Here is a 20,519-nt window from a genome sequence, read left to right on the forward strand (position 1 = left end):
CATATGCCCTGCAGGGTGATGATGATTATATAAGAGGTAATAGCACCCCAGGTACCCTAACTTGCACACGATATGATGATTTAGTCCCAAACTTGCAAAACTTGACCAAAACATACCTCAACTTGCACTTCATGTGATGATTTAGTCCCAGGCCAATCACAGCTCGCCAATTGGCTGCCAGGTGGCTGGACCGGTCAGCGCGCGCACTTTTGCACAAAACCCCCTGTTGTTTCCCTGAATCAACCCGCAGTATAGCACACCTGAATTAAATCTGTGCTCAACGAAATTCCGCTGAGAAGTTGGTGCTTGCGCGCGCAGTTCCCGCTCATGTCCAAGAGCCGCAAGATCAGCCGCATGCTTGCCGAGCAGGACGAGCAGCGTCCAGCGGGCCAGCGGCGGCGTCGGCGTGGGAGTTCTGAAGGCAATGTCGAAGAGCATGCTGCGGCGGAAACAAAGATTGAGGAAGCAGAGGAGGAGGACGGGGACGAGGAACAGCAACATGTTAGGATGCATGACGGCAAGTCGTACCGCATCACCTTCCCGGACTTTCCCGGCGGGTCGGGCACCTTCGAGCCGGCTGGGGTGCTATTACCTAACATGCTGCTGGGCAACTCGAAGGACCCCAGCAGGGCATATGCAAAGCTTGAACGCTTCTTGGTACTCCTATATAGTAGCAAGCTTGGACCTGCGGTTTCCTCTGTGTTATTATCTGGCATGGTTTTTGTTCATGTCCCACCTTGTCCTGCATTCGAGCTGCAGTTGGCGGGTGTGGGTTTGGACGGGCGGCGTCCGTCTTGGCTGCCAATATGGTTAGTGGAAAGGCTGCAGGGCATACTGGTTGGGAGAAAGTGAAAGTGCATTTATCTCTAAATGGCTTTGTGATGACAATATAGTTAGTGAAACTAATTACGGCTGTCTCCACTAACTATGGATGTCAAGTTTATCCTCCGAGGACAACCTGGTCGCGCGCGCCGAGGCCTACCTCTCGCAGTCCGTGCTCCGCCACCCCGGCGAGGCCACCAAGGCGCTCAAGTCCTGCGAGGAGCTGCTGCCGCACGCCGAGGAGCTCGGCATTGTCGCCCGCTGCGTGGACGCCATCGCCGCGCGCTCGTCGGCGACGTCGCGCTCCTGGTTCGGCGACCTGGCCGTGCTCGGCCTGCACATGTACAAGCGGGTGATGGCGGCCATGGCCGCGCGCAAGGACGTGAGGACGGAGGCTTTGGAGGGCTGCCTCGTGTCCTACGCCAAGGCCACCCTCCCGGGGCTGTCGAGGTCCATGAGGTGGCGCCGCGCGTCCGCGCCGGTCTCGTCGGAGGTGGAGCAGAGAGACCTCCTGGAGGTGGTGGTCGCGAGCCTCCCCGCGAACAAGGGCTCGGGGAGCGTGGTGACCGCGAAGTTCCTGTTCGCGGTGCTGCGGACGGCGCACATCCTGCGCGCTTCGGACGCGGCGCGCACGGCGATTGAGCGGAAGGCCGCGACGCAGCTGGAACAGGCAACGGTGGAGGACGTGCTCATCCCGAGCTACTCCGGCGTCGCGGAGATGCTCTACGACGTGGACTACGTCGAGTGGGTGGTCAGGCACTTCCTGGCCGAGGAGGAGGTGGGCGAGGACGAGGCGTCGTCGTCAGCTGCAATCACCGAGGAGGAAGCGGCGGCGAGGACGACGACGTCGCGTCCGTCGGCCGTGGCAATGGTGCAGGTGGGCAAGCTGGTGGACAACTACCTGGCAGAGGTAGCGTCCGACGCCAACCTGGAGCCAACCAAATTCTGCGAGCTCGCGCTGGCAATGCCGGACCACGCCCGCATCTACGACGATGGCGTCTACCGCGCCGTCGACATCTACCTCAAGGTACGTACATTCCCCGATTTGTCATTGACTGCTTCTGACAAGTCAAGGAAGAATGCGCGTTTGTCGAGTAGCAGTTTGTTGCCGACTCCATGGCTCGTGACTGGTGCATGCATGCGCAGGCGCATCCGCGGCTGACGGCGGAGGAGCGGAACAGGGTGTGCGGCGTGGTGGACTGCAGGAAGCTGACGATGGAGGCGTGCACGCACGCGGCGCAGAACGAGCGGCTCCTGCTGCGCGCGGTGCTGCAGGTGCTCTTCTTCGAGCAGCTGCAGCTCCGGCGCGCCATCACGGGCACGCTGCTGGCGTCCACGGCTTCCCCGCGAGCGCGGCATCCGAATCCTCATCCACAGCGGCCGGCGGCGGCGGTGCGTCACGCCGCTGGCCCGAGCGAGGCGTGGCGGACGACGACGGTGCAGGAGAGCCAGACGCTGCGGGTGGACATGGACGGCATGAGGAGCCGGGTGCAGGGCCTGGAGAGGGAGTGCTCCAGCATGCGAAGGGCGATCAAGAAGATCGACGGCGGTGGCGCGGCGTCGCAAGGCAGCGGCAGCCCGGACGCGGCCGCCCCGGCGGGCTGGCGGTCGAGGTACCGGTGCAAGTTCAGCACGCAGGTGTGCGACTCGCAGGCGCGCGACGCGGTCGTGTCCAGGGCGTCTAGGATGGGGATGAGCCCATGACCGACCGAACCATGATGGCGCCAAATCTCCAATCCTGTTCGAACGCGACATGTTTCACAGTCAGAGAAGAGCTCGACAGTCGAGATGAAAATTGTTCCAAGATGTCACGGCTAGCCAGACGAGAGTGAGTGAAGACCCAAGATCGAGCGCGGCAAAAATTTCTCACCCCTTGTCATCTCGTTCGTACGACGCACCCGATTCTCAAGCTCATCTTGTCCGTCCGTTGATAAAAGGAAATGGCAGGGGGTTTTGTGCAAAGTTGCGTGCGCTGACCAGTCCAACCACCTGGCAGCTAATTGGCGAGCTGTGATTGGCCTGGGACTAAATCATCACATGAGATGCAAGTTGGGTATGGTGGAGTCAAATTTTGCAACTTTGGGACTAAATTATCACATTATGTGCAAGTTAGGGTACCTCAGTGCTATTACCCCATTATATAACAACACATGAACAGAGCAGCAGGAGCATGACGTCGGTACAACCAGAGGAAACCGCATGACGATGTTCTGACAATGTTAAGGATAAACCTTTCTCCAGTACAATGACAGTTTTAAGACGACAGGGACTATGGTATGGTCTAAGATAAATATGTGAAGCCCGAGCACACACGTATGCTCAGGTGGGCTTTTCTGCTTCTGTATCAAAAGTATTAATATGATAAATACATGGGATTTAACTTCTCTCCAGATTGCTTTCTCTTCTCCTGGATTCTGCCTGCTTTAGTCTAAGGTCATGGGTTGGGAGATGCAACACCGGAATCTGGCCTTGCGGACATTGTTCAGGACCTCCATCTCCACACGCTCCAGCATTCTCACAACATCGGTAAATGGGGGGCGGACATTGGGGTTTGCATCCCAGCACCTTGTCATGATCTCCCCAAGGGCAGGTAGGCAGTCATGGGGTATGGCTGGGCGGACACCCTTGTTCACCACAGCAAATGCAGCTTGCACTGCTGTCATGTTTGGAAAAGGAAGGGTCCCACTTATTAGCTCCCACAGGACAATGCCAAAACTGTAGACATCAACTTTCTGATTGTATGGTCTGTGCTGGATCATCTCACTGCAACCCCAAAAATAAGAACAATAAACAATAAGAAATAGTTCATCCAATTGCAGTATTGCACAAAGCTATATAGTTGGAGCAGGGTCATGCAGAATCTCAGGAACACCATACGTATTAATTTCACATTTCCTTGAGAATACAATGGTCCAATGGGATGGGTCCGAAGAAAAAACTGAATGTGCCCAAGGTGTTCCTTGTTTCCACTTTAACAAAGTGCTAAATTTCCACATGAACATTAGAGGAACGAATTTGATGCTAAGGATAACAACCACTAACATGTTATTTCATCGAGATCAGATTAGCACTGCAATGGTGATTAGTAAAAATGGTACTACCTCCGTGCTTGTAGTTGTTGATAGTTTTCCTAAACTTGGTTAAACTTTGCACTGTTTGACTTCAGAAAAAACTTGCAGGCCTTCTTTTCAAGCATGGAGGGAGTACTTAGCTTTTCAAAATTCAAGACAAGTTCTAACGAAGCAGAGAATTTTAAACTACATGCAAACATGATTTTAGTATGAGATGCAAAAAGGAGTGCACCTGCATAAACATATTATCGCTACTAAATGCATGTTGTTCACTTTTTATACCAGTTCAGGAGTTCCCAGGTAGTTTGCTCAAAGAACTTAGCTGAGCTACATAGTCAGATTATTATATAGAGCAACTAATCGATTGTTGCTTTTGGACATGGCTATGGTACATACAACTTTCAGTAAGTTTTTCTCACTGTTTCCCCCGCTCCCCATCGCTCATATTTGTAGGATACTTAAAGGATGGTGTGAAAATGCATGTAAAGTCTAATTTACATACATATGTGCCATAGTCAGTCTCTTGCTATTATGCAAGTTTATTATCAAAAACATGTTGCCACCGGAGTTCTGGTATATCAGGATGCCCACTTTGATATGCTTAGAACTGCACAAAGAAAAAACTGAAGGCTTGCCAGCAAGAGACTCAAAAAATAACAAGCTTGAGCACTTCTCCAACTTGGTCATGGTTTAAAAAGCAAGCTAAGGTTGAGCCTAGGCTGGACAGCGGAGTCTGTTAAGGAAATCTAGACATTTTTGCACATATGAAATAAGCATCTAAGTTTAGCGTGCATGGTTGTCTCGTTCCAGTTATGCAATCTCGTGTTGTTCAATAAATGGAAACCTAGTTAAGACCTATAATTTTCTTTAGAAGAAATTTGTTAGCACTATGAAAGAACTAATCAATAATCTTTTCGGGTAGTTCATGGATTAGTTTTATTGGTTTTACCAGTTTGGCCGTTACAATAATTTCTCACTTCCAAGTACCAACTATGTACGAATACTACCCCCATAATTCAACTCATACTGAAATGTTTCTAAGGATCTTCATTTATTTATTATGACTTGAATTCAGCTCGAGCATGGTACAAGCTGAGCATGAGCCCATTCCCTGGTGTGACAACTGACCCGACTCAACTAGATCTAGCTAGGTTTCCAGTGCAAACAAGAGCAGAGCAAAGTCAAGTTTGCTCAAACTTGACTTGTTTGCATCCCTAGCTGCTCTGGTATAGTAATCAACAACAACAACTAACCCTTTAGTCCCAAACAAGTTGGGATAGGCTAGAGCTAAAACCCATAAGATCTCGAAACCAGCTCATGGTTCTAGCACGTGGATAGCTAACTTCCACACGCCCCTGTCCATGGCTAGTTCTTTGGTGATATTACAGTCCTTCAGATCTCTCTTTACGGACTCCTTCCATGTCAAGTTTGGTCTACCCCGACCTCTCTTGACATTATCAGCATGCTTTAACCGTCCGCTATGCACCGGAGCTTTTGGAGGCCTGCACTGTATATGTCAAAACCATCTTAGACGATGTTGAACAAGCTTCTCTTCAATAGGTGCTACCCCAACTCTCTCATGTGTATCATCATTCCAGACCCGGTCCTTTCTTATGTGGCCCCACATCCATCTCAACATGCGCATCTCCGCTACACCTCAGTGTTGAAGATGTCGTCTTTTAGTCGGCTAACACTCAGCGCCATACAACATTTCGGGTCGAATTGCCATCCTATAGAACCTGCCTTTTAGCTTTGTGGCACTCTCTGGTCACAGAGAACGCCCGAAGCTTGGCACCATTTCATCCATCCGGCTTTGATTCAATGACTCACATCTTCATTGATATTACCATACATCTGCAGCATTGACCCCAAATATTGAAAGGTGTCCGTCTGAGGTATCCCCTGCCCATCAAGGCTTACCTCCTCCTCGTGCCTAGTAGTACTGAAACCGCACCTCATATATTATTTTAGTTCTACTAAGCCTAAAACCTTTCGATTCTAATGTTTGTCTCCATAGCTCTAACTTTCTATTAACTGTCGTCCAACTATCATCGACTAGCACCACATCATCTGCAAAGAGCATACACCATGGAATATCTCCTTGTATATCCCGCCCTGGCAGCGCCTTACAAATATGCCCGCCTTAGGCGCCTAGGCGTCCGCCTTAGGCGCTTAGGCGTCGCCTAGGCGCTAGAGCGGGTGGTGCTCGTCTTAGGTCGCCTTACCGCCTTAAAAACATATCCCTTGTCACCTCATCCATCACGAAGCAAAAAGATAAGGGCTCAAAGCTGACCCTTGGTGCATTCCTATTCTAATTGGTAAGTCATGAGTGTCACCATCACTTGTTTGAACACCTATCATAACATTATCGTACATGTCCTTGATGAGGGTAATGTACTTTGTTGGGACTTTGTGTTTCTCCATGGTTCACCAAGTCAATGAACACCATATGAGGGTAATGTACTTTGGTCACGCTTGTCATTCTTCTTGAGCGGTGCTCAATGACTCTCCCATAGCTTCATTGTATGGCTTATCGGCTTAATTCCACCATAATTAGTACAACTTTAAACATCCCCCCTGTTCTTAAAGATTGGTACTAATATACTCCGTCTCCATTCTTTTGGCATTTTGTTCGCCTGAAAAATGATGTTGAAAAGCTTAGTTAGCCATGCTATCACTGTCTCCGAGGCCTCTCCACACCTCAGTGGGGATACAATCAGGGCCCATCGCCTTGCCTACTTTCATCCTTTTCAAAGCCTCCATGACCTCAGACTCCTCGATTCTTCACACAAAACACCTGCTGGTATCGTCAAAGGAGTTGTCCCGCTCAATGGTAGAGCTCCCATTTTCTCCATTGAACGGCTTGTCGAAGTACTCCCGCCATCTATGCTTAATTTCCTCGTCCTTGAGTTGATCTGCTCCTTCATTGATGCATTTGACTTGGTTGACATCCCTCCTCTTCCTCTCTTAAATCTTGACCATCTTATAGATGTCCATTCCGCCTTCCTTCGTGTCTAAGCGCTGATAGAGGCCCCTCAAACGCCTGATCCATTGCTACACCCATAGCTCGATTTGCAGCCTTCATTGCCACCTTGTACTTCTCTATGTTGTCTACACTCCTATCCATGTGTAGTTGTCCAGAACAGTCTTTCTTCTCCTTAATAGCCTTCTGGACAACATCGTTCCACCACCGGGTATCTTTAGCTTCGCTTCTACTTCCCCTGGTCACTCCAAACTCCTCTAAAGCCACCTTACGAATGCAAGTCGCCATCTTCATCCACATTGTTTGAATCACCTCCTTCCTCCCAAGGACCCTCCTTAAAAACCCTCTCCTTGAAAGCCTGAGCTGCCTCTCCCTTGAGGTTCCACCACTTCATTCTAGCGACATTGGCACACTTATCCCGTTGGACAAGAATCCGAAAGCGGAAGTCAGCCACCACAAGCTTATGTTGATGGACAACACTCTCTCCAAGTATCACCTTACAATCTAGGCAAGCACGCCTATCTTCTCTTCTCAAGAGGACAAAATGAATCTAGCTAGATTGTTGACCACTACTAAAAGTCACTAGATGTGATTCTCTCTTTTTAAAGAGGGTGTTAGCTAAGGTCATGTCGTAGGCTAGAGCGAAGCTTAAGACATCTGGTTAGATAAAACGAGATAGAAATTCCACCAATAGCTCAACTTTGCTTTGAAAAAGTACATGTTGCTATGGTAAGAGTATATTACCCCTGAACTTTGATCAAGTGTTTATTTAAATCCGTAAACAATGAAAATAGTTACGACAAGATGCATCATTTAAAACAATAGCAAAACCAACTTAGGGGGGCATATGTTGTAGGTGTAGCTAACAATGGGTTGACTTGGTAAAGGATGATTGTGATTCATGAGTGCTTTGCATGAAGTATAATTAATTTCCTTCTATGTTGCTTAACAACTTTCCCACTTAGATAAAAAAGGCTGGCCTAGGCTAGGCCAAGGTTGGACCCTTCCCCGGACCTTACACAGGTAGGAGCTACGTGCATCGGGCTGCCCTTTTGTGTAGGCTAGGCCCAGCTTGAGCTAGCAAAATGACTTGTTCATTTTGGGCCTAAACCTGTCGCCGTACCCACAAGTCTACTGGATGTCTAGATCTTGCTTAAATTGGGCTGCATCTAGGTCTTAGTTTTTTTTAGTGACACCAAACTAAATTGTAATTTGAAGCTCAAAGTGCCAAGCCCATCAAGACATCCTAATTTACTCACATGTAAGTTCTTGTCCACCAAAGGTCATTAATGTCGGTTCCTTTTGTTCTCTTCTTTTGCAATTCAATTTTTTCCAAAATCAAATCAAACCCATATGAAATTTGTTTAATACATATGATAAGTTCATTTGTAGATCTCAAATCTGTCCCCTGTTAACAGATTTGAGCACTTCAAAATGCATGCATTTAATTAAATGTCATTAATGCGTTAATAACTTGCATAAATCCTAATTAAATAATTATACCTCAGAAAAATATAAATAATATATATTTTTTGATAGAAAATATAGACACCATTTATGCTATTTTCATGCATTATTAAACAACTTTAACCTCCTGTTTAGTATTAATTCAATTTTAACTCCAAATTGCATATGGGGTTGTTTTGGAAACCAATTGCATTGTGATTTCCAGCTCTTTATAATTTGAGTAGCGTAGTAGTAGGGCAGTACAACTTTTTTCAAATGGCACGCGTCATAATTGCTTGAGCATTGCATTGAAGCTTTTGGTCGTTTTATTTTCCTTCTATGACAAGTGTGCTTCTTCACGATAGACTCGGGTACCTAAGTTGTTGACGACAGTTGTGACCCCACTTCCGAGGACCTTGCCTAGGGCCAAGCTGTTGAGCCAACAAGCAAGTAAAACCCCTTGATCATACCCATGCTTCGCTCAATTGCTTTCATTAGGGTTAACTATGCTATAGTAGTCTTTTGATGCCTATCTGATGCATAGCCTGACTAAGTCACCACTTTAATGTTCCATTCCTACCAAGCCATGTTACCTGCTTGTGTTATGCCATGATATCTTTGTTGTGTCGTAGTATGCATGCTAAGGGCTTGACGTGGGTTGCAGCAGGGGGACAGACCTATCCACAGGGCGCAACGGCTTGCCTAACCTGGCAAGACCCGCTTGGGTGCTCGACCAGCCGAGCGCTCGGGAGGAGGGTACTTGGGGGGAAGGGGGGCGCGCTCGGGTCCGTGAGCTTACCCCAAGCCCCAACCTACCGAGTCATCCGCACCCCTTGGGCTGCCACAACGTTCAGGTCAGCCATGTTAACATGCCCAGGAGACCACGCCCCCCCCCCCAGAGCGCTGACACTTGGCCCACTACCTTACCAGACCTATCCAAGGGCCACACCTAGTTCGGGCTATCCATTTGGCATACACATAGTTGCATTTGCATGTTTTCGATCTTTTGTTACGATGACAATGGTGAATGGTACGATACATACATATAGGAATGTGGCGAGGCAGGCGGTCAGCCTGCGGCCTAGCCGATCCCTATTCTCGCTCACACCGTCTGGGTCCGACTCAGAGCTACGGCCGGACTCGACATTCGGGTGCAACTCAGTTTGGGTGGCTTCTTGGATTTGTCCTTAGCGAAGGGAAAGTGTCGAGTCAATCACCTCCGCTGGCTCACCACGTGAGGTGTGCTACCCGCATGCATCAAGGGATGATCGAACATATGAGTAACTTGGTGCACCTCTAAAGGGATAAATTTATTTGAATAGCCATGCCCGCGGTCATTGTTCATAAGGCAGTAAGGCGGCCTAAGACAAGCACCAAGTGCCCTGACGCCTAAGCGCTTAAAGTGGGCATAATTGTAAGGTGTTGGCAGGGCGCCTTACTGCCTAAGTGTCCAAGGCGAGACGCCTTATAAACAATGTCCGCGGTTATGGACGACTTGGAGATTTTGTACTCGATCATAGAACTTCAACTAATCATTAATGACTTGTTAGTAACATAGAACAACTTCAATCAATAATCTATAAAACTTACCAACTGTATGAGTGCCTTGGGACTGCTTCCTAGTGAGAGATGCGAGGGGGTGATACAAGATAGTGTTATGATGTGGTGGTTAGGATAATAAACTAGATGGTTCTTACGCGCTCTCTTACCTTATTCTAAGAGACACAAGTTGTAGTGTGTCTATAGGAAGCTAGTGTTCTTGCCGCTCAAAACCACGTACCCTTCTTTGAGAAGGGTGCATACTTAGAACAGATCTGATTGAAGTCTTGCGGTGTACATCATGCAGTCACCTTGTTTTTCAAACCAACTTATTGCAGAGGATTTTATGGATCCACTTGGTGGTTAGTACGTGGACTTCACTGATGTCAACGACGAGTAGATATGATGCGGAGCATCCTATGGACATCACCATGTCAAGAGTCCGTTCGGCGAGTGACACGTGTGACATCTACTTCACATACACAAAGGTGAATCATCTCCTTTACACGTGCTCACTTGACCGCTTCGAGGACGGTATACTACTTGACACTTCTCCCGTGTGCATGCATAGGTATTGTCGGAGCTTCACGGATGTTTGAGGAGGAGTGCAAGCGCCAAGGAACAACTACACCATCCGCGAGGGAAGCCTGGAAGTGAAGACGGAAGAAGACGGAGCTGCTGAAGCTACAGCGGCCGAACATCCGGGCCAGAGGCCGGACATCCGGCGCCTGGGCAGCCGCACAGGAACTGCCCCAACAGCCGACCAGCCGCAAACCAGCTCTAGGCCCCGGACATCCGGCCTATGCCTGTTGGAGATATGCCCTAGAGGCAATCTTGTATGATGATATTTCCTATGTGTTTATGAATAAAGATAGTCCTTGGACATTATCAATGATGTGTATCAGCAAGTACGTGACTTGTTTGTGGGACTATGCATTGTATGATAACTGTCCTAAAAGGTCCCTAGTCGAAAGGGCTGTGTGGACGCGCAGCCAACTAGACTAGCATATGACACGGTTGATGGCTTGGTCTCACTAGCCATGGAGCATTGGATGCTAACCGGATAATATGGACTTGGAAAGGTCTGGTCAGATTCGACATAGTCGGATCCGAGTCGGACAGACCCAACTATGAGACGCAGCGATATGTCATCTGTGAGTCTCTAGTACAACATACGTTCTATGTCCTAAGACCTGAGCTGGCACATGTACTCGGGATGGTGACAGACTTGCTTTGGGCCGACCAAACGCTACTCCGTGACTGGGTAGTTACAAAGGTAGGTTTCAGGCTTGTCCAAACCCATGCTGCGAGACATGGTCGAGCAAGATGGGATTTGCCCCTCCGACCAGGAGAGATATACTCTGGGCCCCTCGTGTGATCCGACCAGGATAAGCATGGCCATGCGACAAGGATTTGAGATAATCCGGATAGTGGTCAGCATCACTGGAACGAGAAAGAGGTTGGGCTAGCACAAGGACGACAATCTCGCCTTGAGCCCGACAACATATATCGTGTGGCAAAAGGAATGGAAGTGTGATGTACAGGTTAGCCTAACCAGCTTCATAGTCTGCTTGGTGTTCGGTATGCCTTGCTAGAGGCCGCTGCCAACTGTGCAGTTCGGAGGTGGTCCGAACTGCGACCAAGCCGGCTTGAACCTAAGGGGTCGCGCGCTTAAGGGAAGGAACCTACGAGGTCAGATCCAAGGACACTGGTCGGATGTGATCCGAGCTGTATTCGGATTGTGGCCGAGTAGACTTATGGGCTTTAGGGTCCGTGCGAGGCCCAAGTGTTGAGCCCACAACGGACGCCTATAAAGTGCAGGTGCGGCACACTCATGCGATTGATAGTTTCAGCGCTGTCACTAGGGTTTGCATGTGTTGCGAATAGACACCTCCACTCGCCGTCGGTTGTGTGATCGGACCTAGCAGCCCGCCGCATGACGTTCCTCCTGGACGCGCGGATACCGTTAGAGGCGGTGCACCTGCGCCGCTCCGGCGAACTTGTACGTGGGATCGGACGACCAGCTGCTCGAGGGAGATCGGACGAGGAGGAGACGATCCACGCGGACGCGCTGTCCCAACTCTTCTTCCGCTGCACGGCATTGCGCGTCTAGTGGTAACGAACTGTGATCCATCTCCCGTAGCATGTTCCTATTGTTCTGCGCGTAGGAAAATTTTAATTTGCAGTCGACGCACCCTACGGTAGATCCCAGCAGTGGTATCAGAGCCAGGTTATAGGATTTGGTTTCAGATCATATGCATATTAGATATGTGGAGGCAGCTAATGAGATCTGTTGTCGTTGATGAGATCGGCTGTGTGCACGGTTGATGAGATCAACTACACATGGGGATCGATGAGGCTATGTTTTCTGTCAATCGGGATCGATGAGGTCGTGACACAACCTACCCCTACCGGTCGGTTATCCGCCATCGGGGTTAACAGTGAAACGTGAATCCGAATCGGATTCGCGATGATCGATGAGATCGGTCTGATCAGAGAATTCAACGTGATCGGAGTTCAGATGTGATATGTGATTTCCGAAAATGTCGGGCGCTGCCCGCACCCGCGAGGGGCGCTGCCCCTTCGAACCCCGCCCGCTAACCGGCTAGCGGGACCGCCGTGTGCGTAGCGCCTTGTATTTCGTACACGATCACACAAACCGGTAGAATGCGATTCTATGCATAACTTTGTTTTGCAGGTTTGATGTGAATAGTATGGCTCATGTGTATGTGATGCATGTGTGTAAATTATACATGGCATGCGTGTCATGTTTGTCAGCCGGCAGGAGCCAAAGTGCTGTCATTATATTGTATAACGACCTGCGTGTCGACTTGTGATTCTATGTAAAATTCATTACTAGTTGTTGTAGTTGGATAATAGAGATCAGGTTGGTGGCTTGGCGTCCCGGCGTGACAAACAAGATGGAGTTCCTAGATGGTCGTCGGAGTCGGAGCCGACCTGGAAGAACGTCCATGAAGGAGCCATACTATTTCACAATATATGTTTATTTGTGATTGTTATGCTTCTTGTTTTCTATGCATGTTAGAATGGTAGAAAGATCCCTCGTGAATATCAAGCGAATTGCCATCCCCGATGTTGCACCTTCGCACGTCAAGTACGTCTAGTAGTGGGCTCATAAAATTGAGGTGCTGCTGGGTGTCCTTGAACTGAAGGAACTGAAGGGTTCGTGTCGGACACGGACATGCACTGCATCCGGTTAACTTGACAAGGCTATCAAAACGGTTTTGGGCCTTGTGGCAAGGTTGAGGGCCGGGGTATGAGATACCTTCCCGACCGACAGGAGTCGTATAGAGATACGATTAGCAAGGAGTTGCTTACCGGATAGGCATGTTGTCTAGCAGTGATGCTAAAGCTCACTAGTCGCATGTGCTAGTTGGATCCTGAATCACTGAAAGTTTGCGGAGGGATGCCAACTTCAGTGGAAGTATTTTCGTTTAAGGCTAGAATTACTCTACATAAACACATTGCTTAGTGATTGCATATTTTCTGTTGTAGATCAATGGCACCACCTGCTCAACCCAACTTTGCATTGAAATCAATTCTGGAAAAGGATAAACTGAATGGAACAAACTTTACCACCTAGTATAGAAATCTGAGAATTGTTCTCAAGCATGATAAAAAGGAAGCTAATTTTTTTAAATAATACTTTTTTTTATTAATTTTCATAAATATTACGCTGGGTAAAAATTTTCCAAAAATAATACACCGTGGGCCCGCTGCAGGCCGACTGGGCCTAGTCGGCCCACAGCAGGCCGATTGGACTCCAGTCGGCCTACAGCTGGCCGACTGGCCCCTGTCGGCCCACTATGGGGTGATTGGGTCCTGTCGGCCCACTCTGGGCCGACTGGAGCTAATTAGCTCGCTGCGGGCTAATTGTTTTTGCAAAAAAGTAGGCATAAAAAATATGTTTAAAAAATGTTAAACGTGTATAAAAAAAATGTTCCTGATGTATACAAAAAATGTACAATATATATGCAAAAAAGTTGACATAAAAAATATGTTTTAAAAAGTGTTAAGCATGTATTTAAAAATTGTTAAATGTGTGTATAAAAAATGTTCCTTATCTCTCCCTAATAATAAAGCATGGATTGACTTTGTCGGGTTCACCGTCACAATACGCTTCTCCCCGTGAATTTACGCTTTCAGTTTTTTTAATGGATATATCCGAGGTGGTACTAATCTATCTGTATATCCCTGCACTTAAGTCAAAGACCGTCGTAATACGTTTTTACTATTCGTTCTGATTTTGTTCGTCCATCACAAAGGCACGACTGCGGCCCAACTAAGCCACCAACAAAAACGGCCCACAGAAGAATTAAATGCCGGTTATATCAACTCCTACTAAATATAGTCCCACCTTGGCCGAGTAGGGATATACTTTTTTCAGTCTCCTGGGATATCTGAGTAGGGATTCCAAACATTGTCGCAAAGAGATCATGAATCAAAGCTTGCGCTCAGTTGCCAAAAGAACTTGACGACGCTTGTGGTTTTACCACGACGGTGAGGGCGACTGTGGAGGTGGCCGAGGGCTGGTGCCGGAGCTTGTTGGCGGGCGCCCTGCCAGATAGTGTGGCGCCATGGCTAACAAGCGCGAGACGGTGCAGCGAGGGAAACAGAGGGGAGATGAGCAGGAATGATGAGCAGGCCCGGGCCAGCCACATGTGCATCAGTGCCGGCCGCACAGGGCCTCTGGTTTTTAGGGGCCTCGGATTTTTTATAGCAGCTCAGTGCACAATACATATGCTAGTTCATATCGATGCAACTGGCCTGACCGCTCAGGACTAAAAAAAAGGATCATGCGTGTATTACATCAACCTCGATTACTGGCATGGCCGGCGTGCGTCGTTCGCTGATTTCTATGATCGAAGCCACGACCTCGCGCTATTTATACAAAAAATATAGAATGTGTATGAAAAAAAGTTGACACCAAAAAAATATGTTCGAAAAATATGTTTGAAAAGTTGACATTTTTTCAAATACATGATTAAAAATTGTTAAATGTGTGTATAAAAAATGTTTCTTATCTATTCAAAAAATATAGAATGTGTATGAAAAAAAGTTGACACCAAAAAAATATGTTTGAAAAAAATGTTCTAGTTCCATACAAAAAGAGCAACCAATCAGACTTAGGTCCGTGATGCTCCCATACCGGATCCGAAGCTGGAACATTTTTTTATACACGTTTAACCTTTCATTCCAATACATGAAACATTTTTGTGTACTCGTTGAACATTTTTTCAAATACATGATTAACATTTTTTTCAAACATATTTTTTTGGTGTCAACTTTTCTTCATACACATTCTATATTTTTTGTATAGATAAGGAACATTTTTTCAAATACATGATTAACATTTTTTTTCAAACATATTTTTTTGGTGTCAACTTTTTTTCATACACATTCTATATTTTTTGTATAAATAAGGAACATTTTTTATACACACATTTAACAATTTTTAAATACATGCTTAACACTTTTTAAAACATATTTTTTATGTCAACTTTTTGCATATATATTGTACATTTTTTCTATACATCAGGAACATTTTTTTATACACGTTTAACATTTTTTAATTACATAATTAACATTTTTAAAATATATATTTTTATGCCTACTTTTTTTGCAAAAACGATTAGCCCACAGCGAGCCAATTAGCCTGCAGCGGGCCGACGGTGTATTATTTTTAAAAAAAAATTATCCAGCGTAATATTTATGAAAATTAATTAAAAAAATGTATTTTTTAAAAAAAATAGCAAAAAGAACATGTTCTAGAGGATCCACTTCCAAAGGAACCTGCCGATAATGCTAGTGCCACAGCTAAGAATGCCTACCAGAAACTCGTTGATGAATCAACGGAGATCAGTTGTCTGATGCTGGCTTGTATGGAGCCCGATTTGCAACAGCATTTCGAAAATGTTGAGGCTTACGATATGATCGAGAGTCTCAAGAGCATGTTTCAGACACAGGCTAGGACCGAAAGGTTCAACGTCTGGCGATCCTTGATGAATTGTAAGCTGAAGGAAGGTGATCCACTGAGCCCACATGTGATCAAGATGATCGGATATGTGCAAGCTTTGGATAGGTTGGGCACCCGCTCTTGGATGAGCTGGCTACTGATGCAGTTCTGGGTTCTCTTCCAACCAGCTATGGGACGTTCATCTCGAACTATCATATGCGTGGCATGGATAAGAAGCTCACTGGATTGCATGGGATGCTCAAAGTGGCAGAGCAGGATATTAAGAAAGGCACGCATCAAGTGTTGATGGTGCAGAAATCGGCTAAGTTCAAGAAGAGTTGGTCTAAGAAGAAGGCTAAGGCAAAGGGCACGGAGATGGTAACCCCGCCGCTGCGCCGAAGTTTGGACCGGACTCGAAGACCATTTGCTATCATTGTAAGGAAACTGGTCACTGGAAGAGGAACTGTAGCAAGTGGCTTGCAAAGCATGGCAAGAAGGCCGGGAATGTTGCTTCAGGCAAAGGTACACTTGTTGCATATGTTATAGACATTTACCTTGCTGACATACCTAGTAGCTCTTGGGTATTTGATACCGGATCGGTTGTTCATATTTGCAACTCGATGCAGGGGCTGGTAAGAACTACGCGTGTGGCACAAGGGGAGATTGACATCAGGGTCGGCAACAAAGCAAGAGTTGCTGCGTTGGAAGTCGGCACGATGCAGCTCCAGCTTCCTTCTGGATTTATTTTGGAATTGAATAATTGTTATTACATTCCTGCACTTAGTCGGAACATTATTTCTACCTCATGTTTGATGAGTCGGGGTTATGAATTCAATTTAAAGGACAATGGTTGTTCGTTTTATTTGAATGGTATGTTCCACGGCTATGCATCCATTGTTGATGGGCTATTTATATTGAATCTGGAACAGGAACCGGTCTATAACGTGAATGTCAAGAGGCATAAGCCTAATGAGATAAATCCGACATACTTCTGACATTTTGCCGGCTTGGACACATTAGTCTGAAACGCATGAAGAAGCTCCATGATGATGGGCTCCTAACTTCGTCCGACTTTGAGTCGTTCGAGACATGTGAGTCATGCTTGCTCGGCAAGATGACTAAGTCTCCTTTCGCAAAGAGTTGCGAGAGGGCGTCCGAGCTGTTGGAGCTTATACATAGTGATGTGTGTGGTCCAATGAGCACAACTGCCAGAGGTGGCTATCAGTACTTCGTGACTTTCACCGACGACTTGAGTAGATATAGATATATCTATTTGATGAGGCACAAGTCGGAAACTTTTGAAAAGTTCAAAGAGTTTCAGAACAAGGTTGAGAATCAGCTCGGCAAGACTATAAAGCTTCTACGATCTGATCGTGGAGGTGAATACATGAGTCAGGAGTTTGATGATCATCTGAAAAGCCGAGGTATAGTACCTCAGCTCACACCTCCGGGTACGCCACAGAGAAACGGCGTGTCAGAACGGAGAAATCGTACCTTGTTGGACATGGTCCGGTCTATGATGAGCAAATCGGATTTACCCTTGTCTTCTGGGGATACGCTCTAGAAACTGCAGCTTTCACACTTAACAGGGTACCATCAAAATCCGTAGATAAGACACCACATGAGATGTGGACCGGGAAGACTCCCAGTTTGTCTTTTCTAAAGATTTGGGGTTGTGAAGCATTTGTCAAGCGACTTATGTCAGACAAGCTTACACCCAAGTCGGATAAATGCATATTCGTGGGATATCCGAGGGAAACCTTGGGATATAGCTTCTACAACCGGGAAGAGAACAAAGTGTTTGTTGCTCGGAACGGGGTTTTCCTTGAGAAAGAGTTTCTCAGTCGGGAGGCCAGTGGGAGGACGGTCCGACTCGAAGAAATTCGAGGACCACTCGGGGACGGCTCGGCTGGTGATGAGATCATACCGGAGTCAGTCAGGGAACCCGTAGTGGAAGCGGCACCGGAACCACGGAGGTCGGAAAGATTGCGCAGAGTGCGCGATGTATTGTTGCTAGAAAGCGACGAGCCGGCCACGTATGCGGAAGCGATGGTGAGCCCAGATTCCGAGGCATGGCTGGAGGCCATGAGATCCGAGTTAAAGTCCATGGATGAGAATCAAGTCTGGGACTTGGTTGATCCGCCGCCTGGCGTAACAGCCATTGGTTGCAAATGGGTCTTTAAGAAGAAAACCGATGTGGATGGAAATGTTCAGATCCACAAAGCTCGGCTTGTCGCTAAGGGTTATGGACAAGTTCAAGGAATTGACTACGACGAGACTTACTCGCCGGTAGCGATGCTGAAGTCGGTGAGGATCGTACTAGCTATAGCTGCATATTTCGATTACGAGATATGGCAGATGGATGTCAAGACGGCTTTCCTTCACGGAAATTTAACCGAGGACGTGTATATGATACAGCCCGAGGGTTTTGTCGATCCGACTAGCACTAGTAAGGTATGCAAGCTCAAGAGATCCATTTATGGGTTGAGGCAAGCATCTCGGAGCTGGAACATTCGTTTTGATGAGGTCGTCACTGGTCTCAGTTTCATCAAAAGCGAAGAGGACTCTTGTTTATACAAGAAGTTAAGTGGGAGCTCGATAGTGTTTTTGATCTTGTATGTGGATGACATACTACTGATCGGAAATGATGTTTCGATGCTGAACTCGGTCAAGGAGTCATTGAATGGCAAGTTTTCGATGAAGGACCTTGGTGAGGCAATGTACATTTTAGGCATTAAGATCTATAGAGATAGATCGAGGAGGCTGCTCGGCTTAAGCCAGAGCACGTACATAGATAAAGTGTTGAAGCGGTTCAACATGAGTGAGGCGAAGAAAGGGTTCTTGCCACTCTCACATGGTATAAGGCTAAGCGAGACTCAGAGTCCTTCGACATCTGATGAGCGAAGCAGGATAAGTAGGATTCTGTATGCCTCGGCAATCGGATCCATCATGTATGCCATGATATGTACAAGGCCAGATGTTGCTTTTGCGATAAGCCTAACAAGCAGATACCAGGCCAACCCAGGTGAGAGTCACTGGCAGCGGTAAAGACTATTTTGAAGTACCTGAAAAGGACTAAAGAGATGTTCCTAGTTTATGGAGGTGAGGAAGAGCTCGTCGTAAGGGGTTACGCCGATGCTAGTTTCCAAACCGACAGAGATGATTGTCGATCACAGTCCGGATTCGTGTACGTCATGAATGGAGGAGCAGTGAGCTGGATGAGTTCCAAGCAAGATACGGTGGCCGATTCTACCACAGAAGCCGAATACATTGCGGCTTGTGAAGCTGCGACGGAAGGTGTTTGGATCCGGAACTTTCTGGATGATCTTGGTATTTTCCCAGCCTCGGTAAAACCGTTGGACCTTTATTGTGATAATTCTGGTGCCATCGCACAAGCCAAGGAGCCGAGGAATCACCACAAGGTCAGACACATAGATCGGAAATATCACCTGATACGAAAGATCGTAAAGAATGGTGATGTAGAGTTATGCAAGATTCACACGGATGCAAATGTTGCAGATCCGTTGACTAAGCCGCTTCCACAACCCAAGCATGAGGGGCACGTTAGAGCTATGGGCATTCGATGTCTATTTGATTGACTCTAGTGCAAGTGGGAGACTGTTGGAGATATGCCCTAGAGGCAATCATGTATGATGATATTTCCTATGTGTTTATGAATAAAGATAGTCCTTGGACATTATCAATGATGTGTATCAGCAAGTACGTGACTTGTTTGTGGGACTATGCATTGTATGATGACTGTCCTAAAAGGTCCCTAGTCGAAAGGGCTGTGTGGACGCGCAGCCAACTAGACTAGCATATGACACGGTTGATGGCTTGGTCTCACTAGCCATGGAGCATTGGATGCTAACCGGATAATATGGACTTGGAAAGGTCTGGTCGGATTCGACATAGTCGGATCCGAGTCGAGATAAGGTCCGAGTCGGACAGACCCAACTATGAGACGCAGCGATATGTCATCTGTGAGTCTCTAGTACAACATACGTTCTATGTCCTACGACCTGAGCTGGCACATGTACTCGGGATGGTGACAGACTTGCTTTGGGCCGACCAAACGCTACTCCGTGACTGGGTAGTTACAAAGGTAGGTTTCAGGCTTGTCCAAACCCATGCTGCGAGACATGGTCGAGCAAGATGGGATTTGCCCCTCCGACCAGGAGAGATATACTCTGGGCCCCTCGTGTGATCCGACCAGGATAAGCATGGCCATGCGACAAGGATTATGAGATAATCCGGATAGTGGTCGGCATCACTGGAACGAGAAAGAGGTTGGGCTAGCACAAGGACGACAATCTCGCCTTGAGCCCGACAACATATATCGTGTGGCAAAAGGAATGAAAGTGTGATGTACAGGTTCGCCTAACCAGCTTCATAGTCTGCTTGGTGTTCGGTATGCCTTGCTAGAGGCCGCTGCCAACTGTGCAATTCGGAGGTGATCCGAACTGCGACCAAGCCGGCTTGAACCTAAGGGGTCGCGCGCTTAAAGGAAGGAACCTACGAGGTCGGATCCAAGGACACTGGTCGGATGTAATCCGAGCTGTATTCGGATTGTGGCCGAGTAGACTTATGGGCTTTAGGGTCCGTGCGAGGCCCAAGTGTTGAGCCCACGACGGACGCCTATATAAAGTGGAGGTGCGGCACACTCATGCGATTGATCGCT

The 20,519-nt window shown here is 47.4% G+C and overlaps 2 protein-coding genes across 3 annotated transcripts in view; one reads left to right on the forward strand and one right to left on the reverse strand.

Annotated features, from left to right (window-relative positions):
* Nucleotides 1-888: 888 nt before the first annotated feature.
* LOC123169499 (BTB/POZ domain-containing protein At5g66560-like) lies at nucleotides 889-2,888 on the forward strand. The gene is made up of 2 exons (XM_044587373.1): nucleotides 889-1,849; nucleotides 1,969-2,888. The coding sequence occupies exons 1-2, from the start codon at nucleotides 932-934 to the stop codon at nucleotides 2,524-2,526; spliced, it is 1,476 nt and encodes a 491-aa protein (XP_044443308.1). The 5' UTR covers nucleotides 889-931; the 3' UTR covers nucleotides 2,527-2,888.
* A 110-nt stretch (nucleotides 2,889-2,998) lies between these two features.
* The window catches only part of LOC123169498 (serine/threonine-protein kinase STY13), a 29,247-nt gene continuing 11,726 nt past the window's right edge, over nucleotides 2,999-20,519 (reverse strand). For both annotated transcript variants that reach the window (XM_044587370.1, XM_044587371.1), the window contains exon 3: nucleotides 2,999-3,585. In XM_044587370.1, the coding sequence (XP_044443305.1) occupies nucleotides 3,246-3,585 (340 nt within the window). In that variant the 3' untranslated portion in view covers nucleotides 2,999-3,245. The remainder of the gene's footprint in view (nucleotides 3,586-20,519) is intronic.

Source organism: Triticum aestivum, chromosome 7D (assembly GCF_018294505.1).
Source record: "Triticum aestivum cultivar Chinese Spring chromosome 7D, IWGSC CS RefSeq v2.1, whole genome shotgun sequence".
Lineage (NCBI taxonomy): Eukaryota > Viridiplantae > Streptophyta > Magnoliopsida > Poales > Poaceae > Triticum > Triticum aestivum.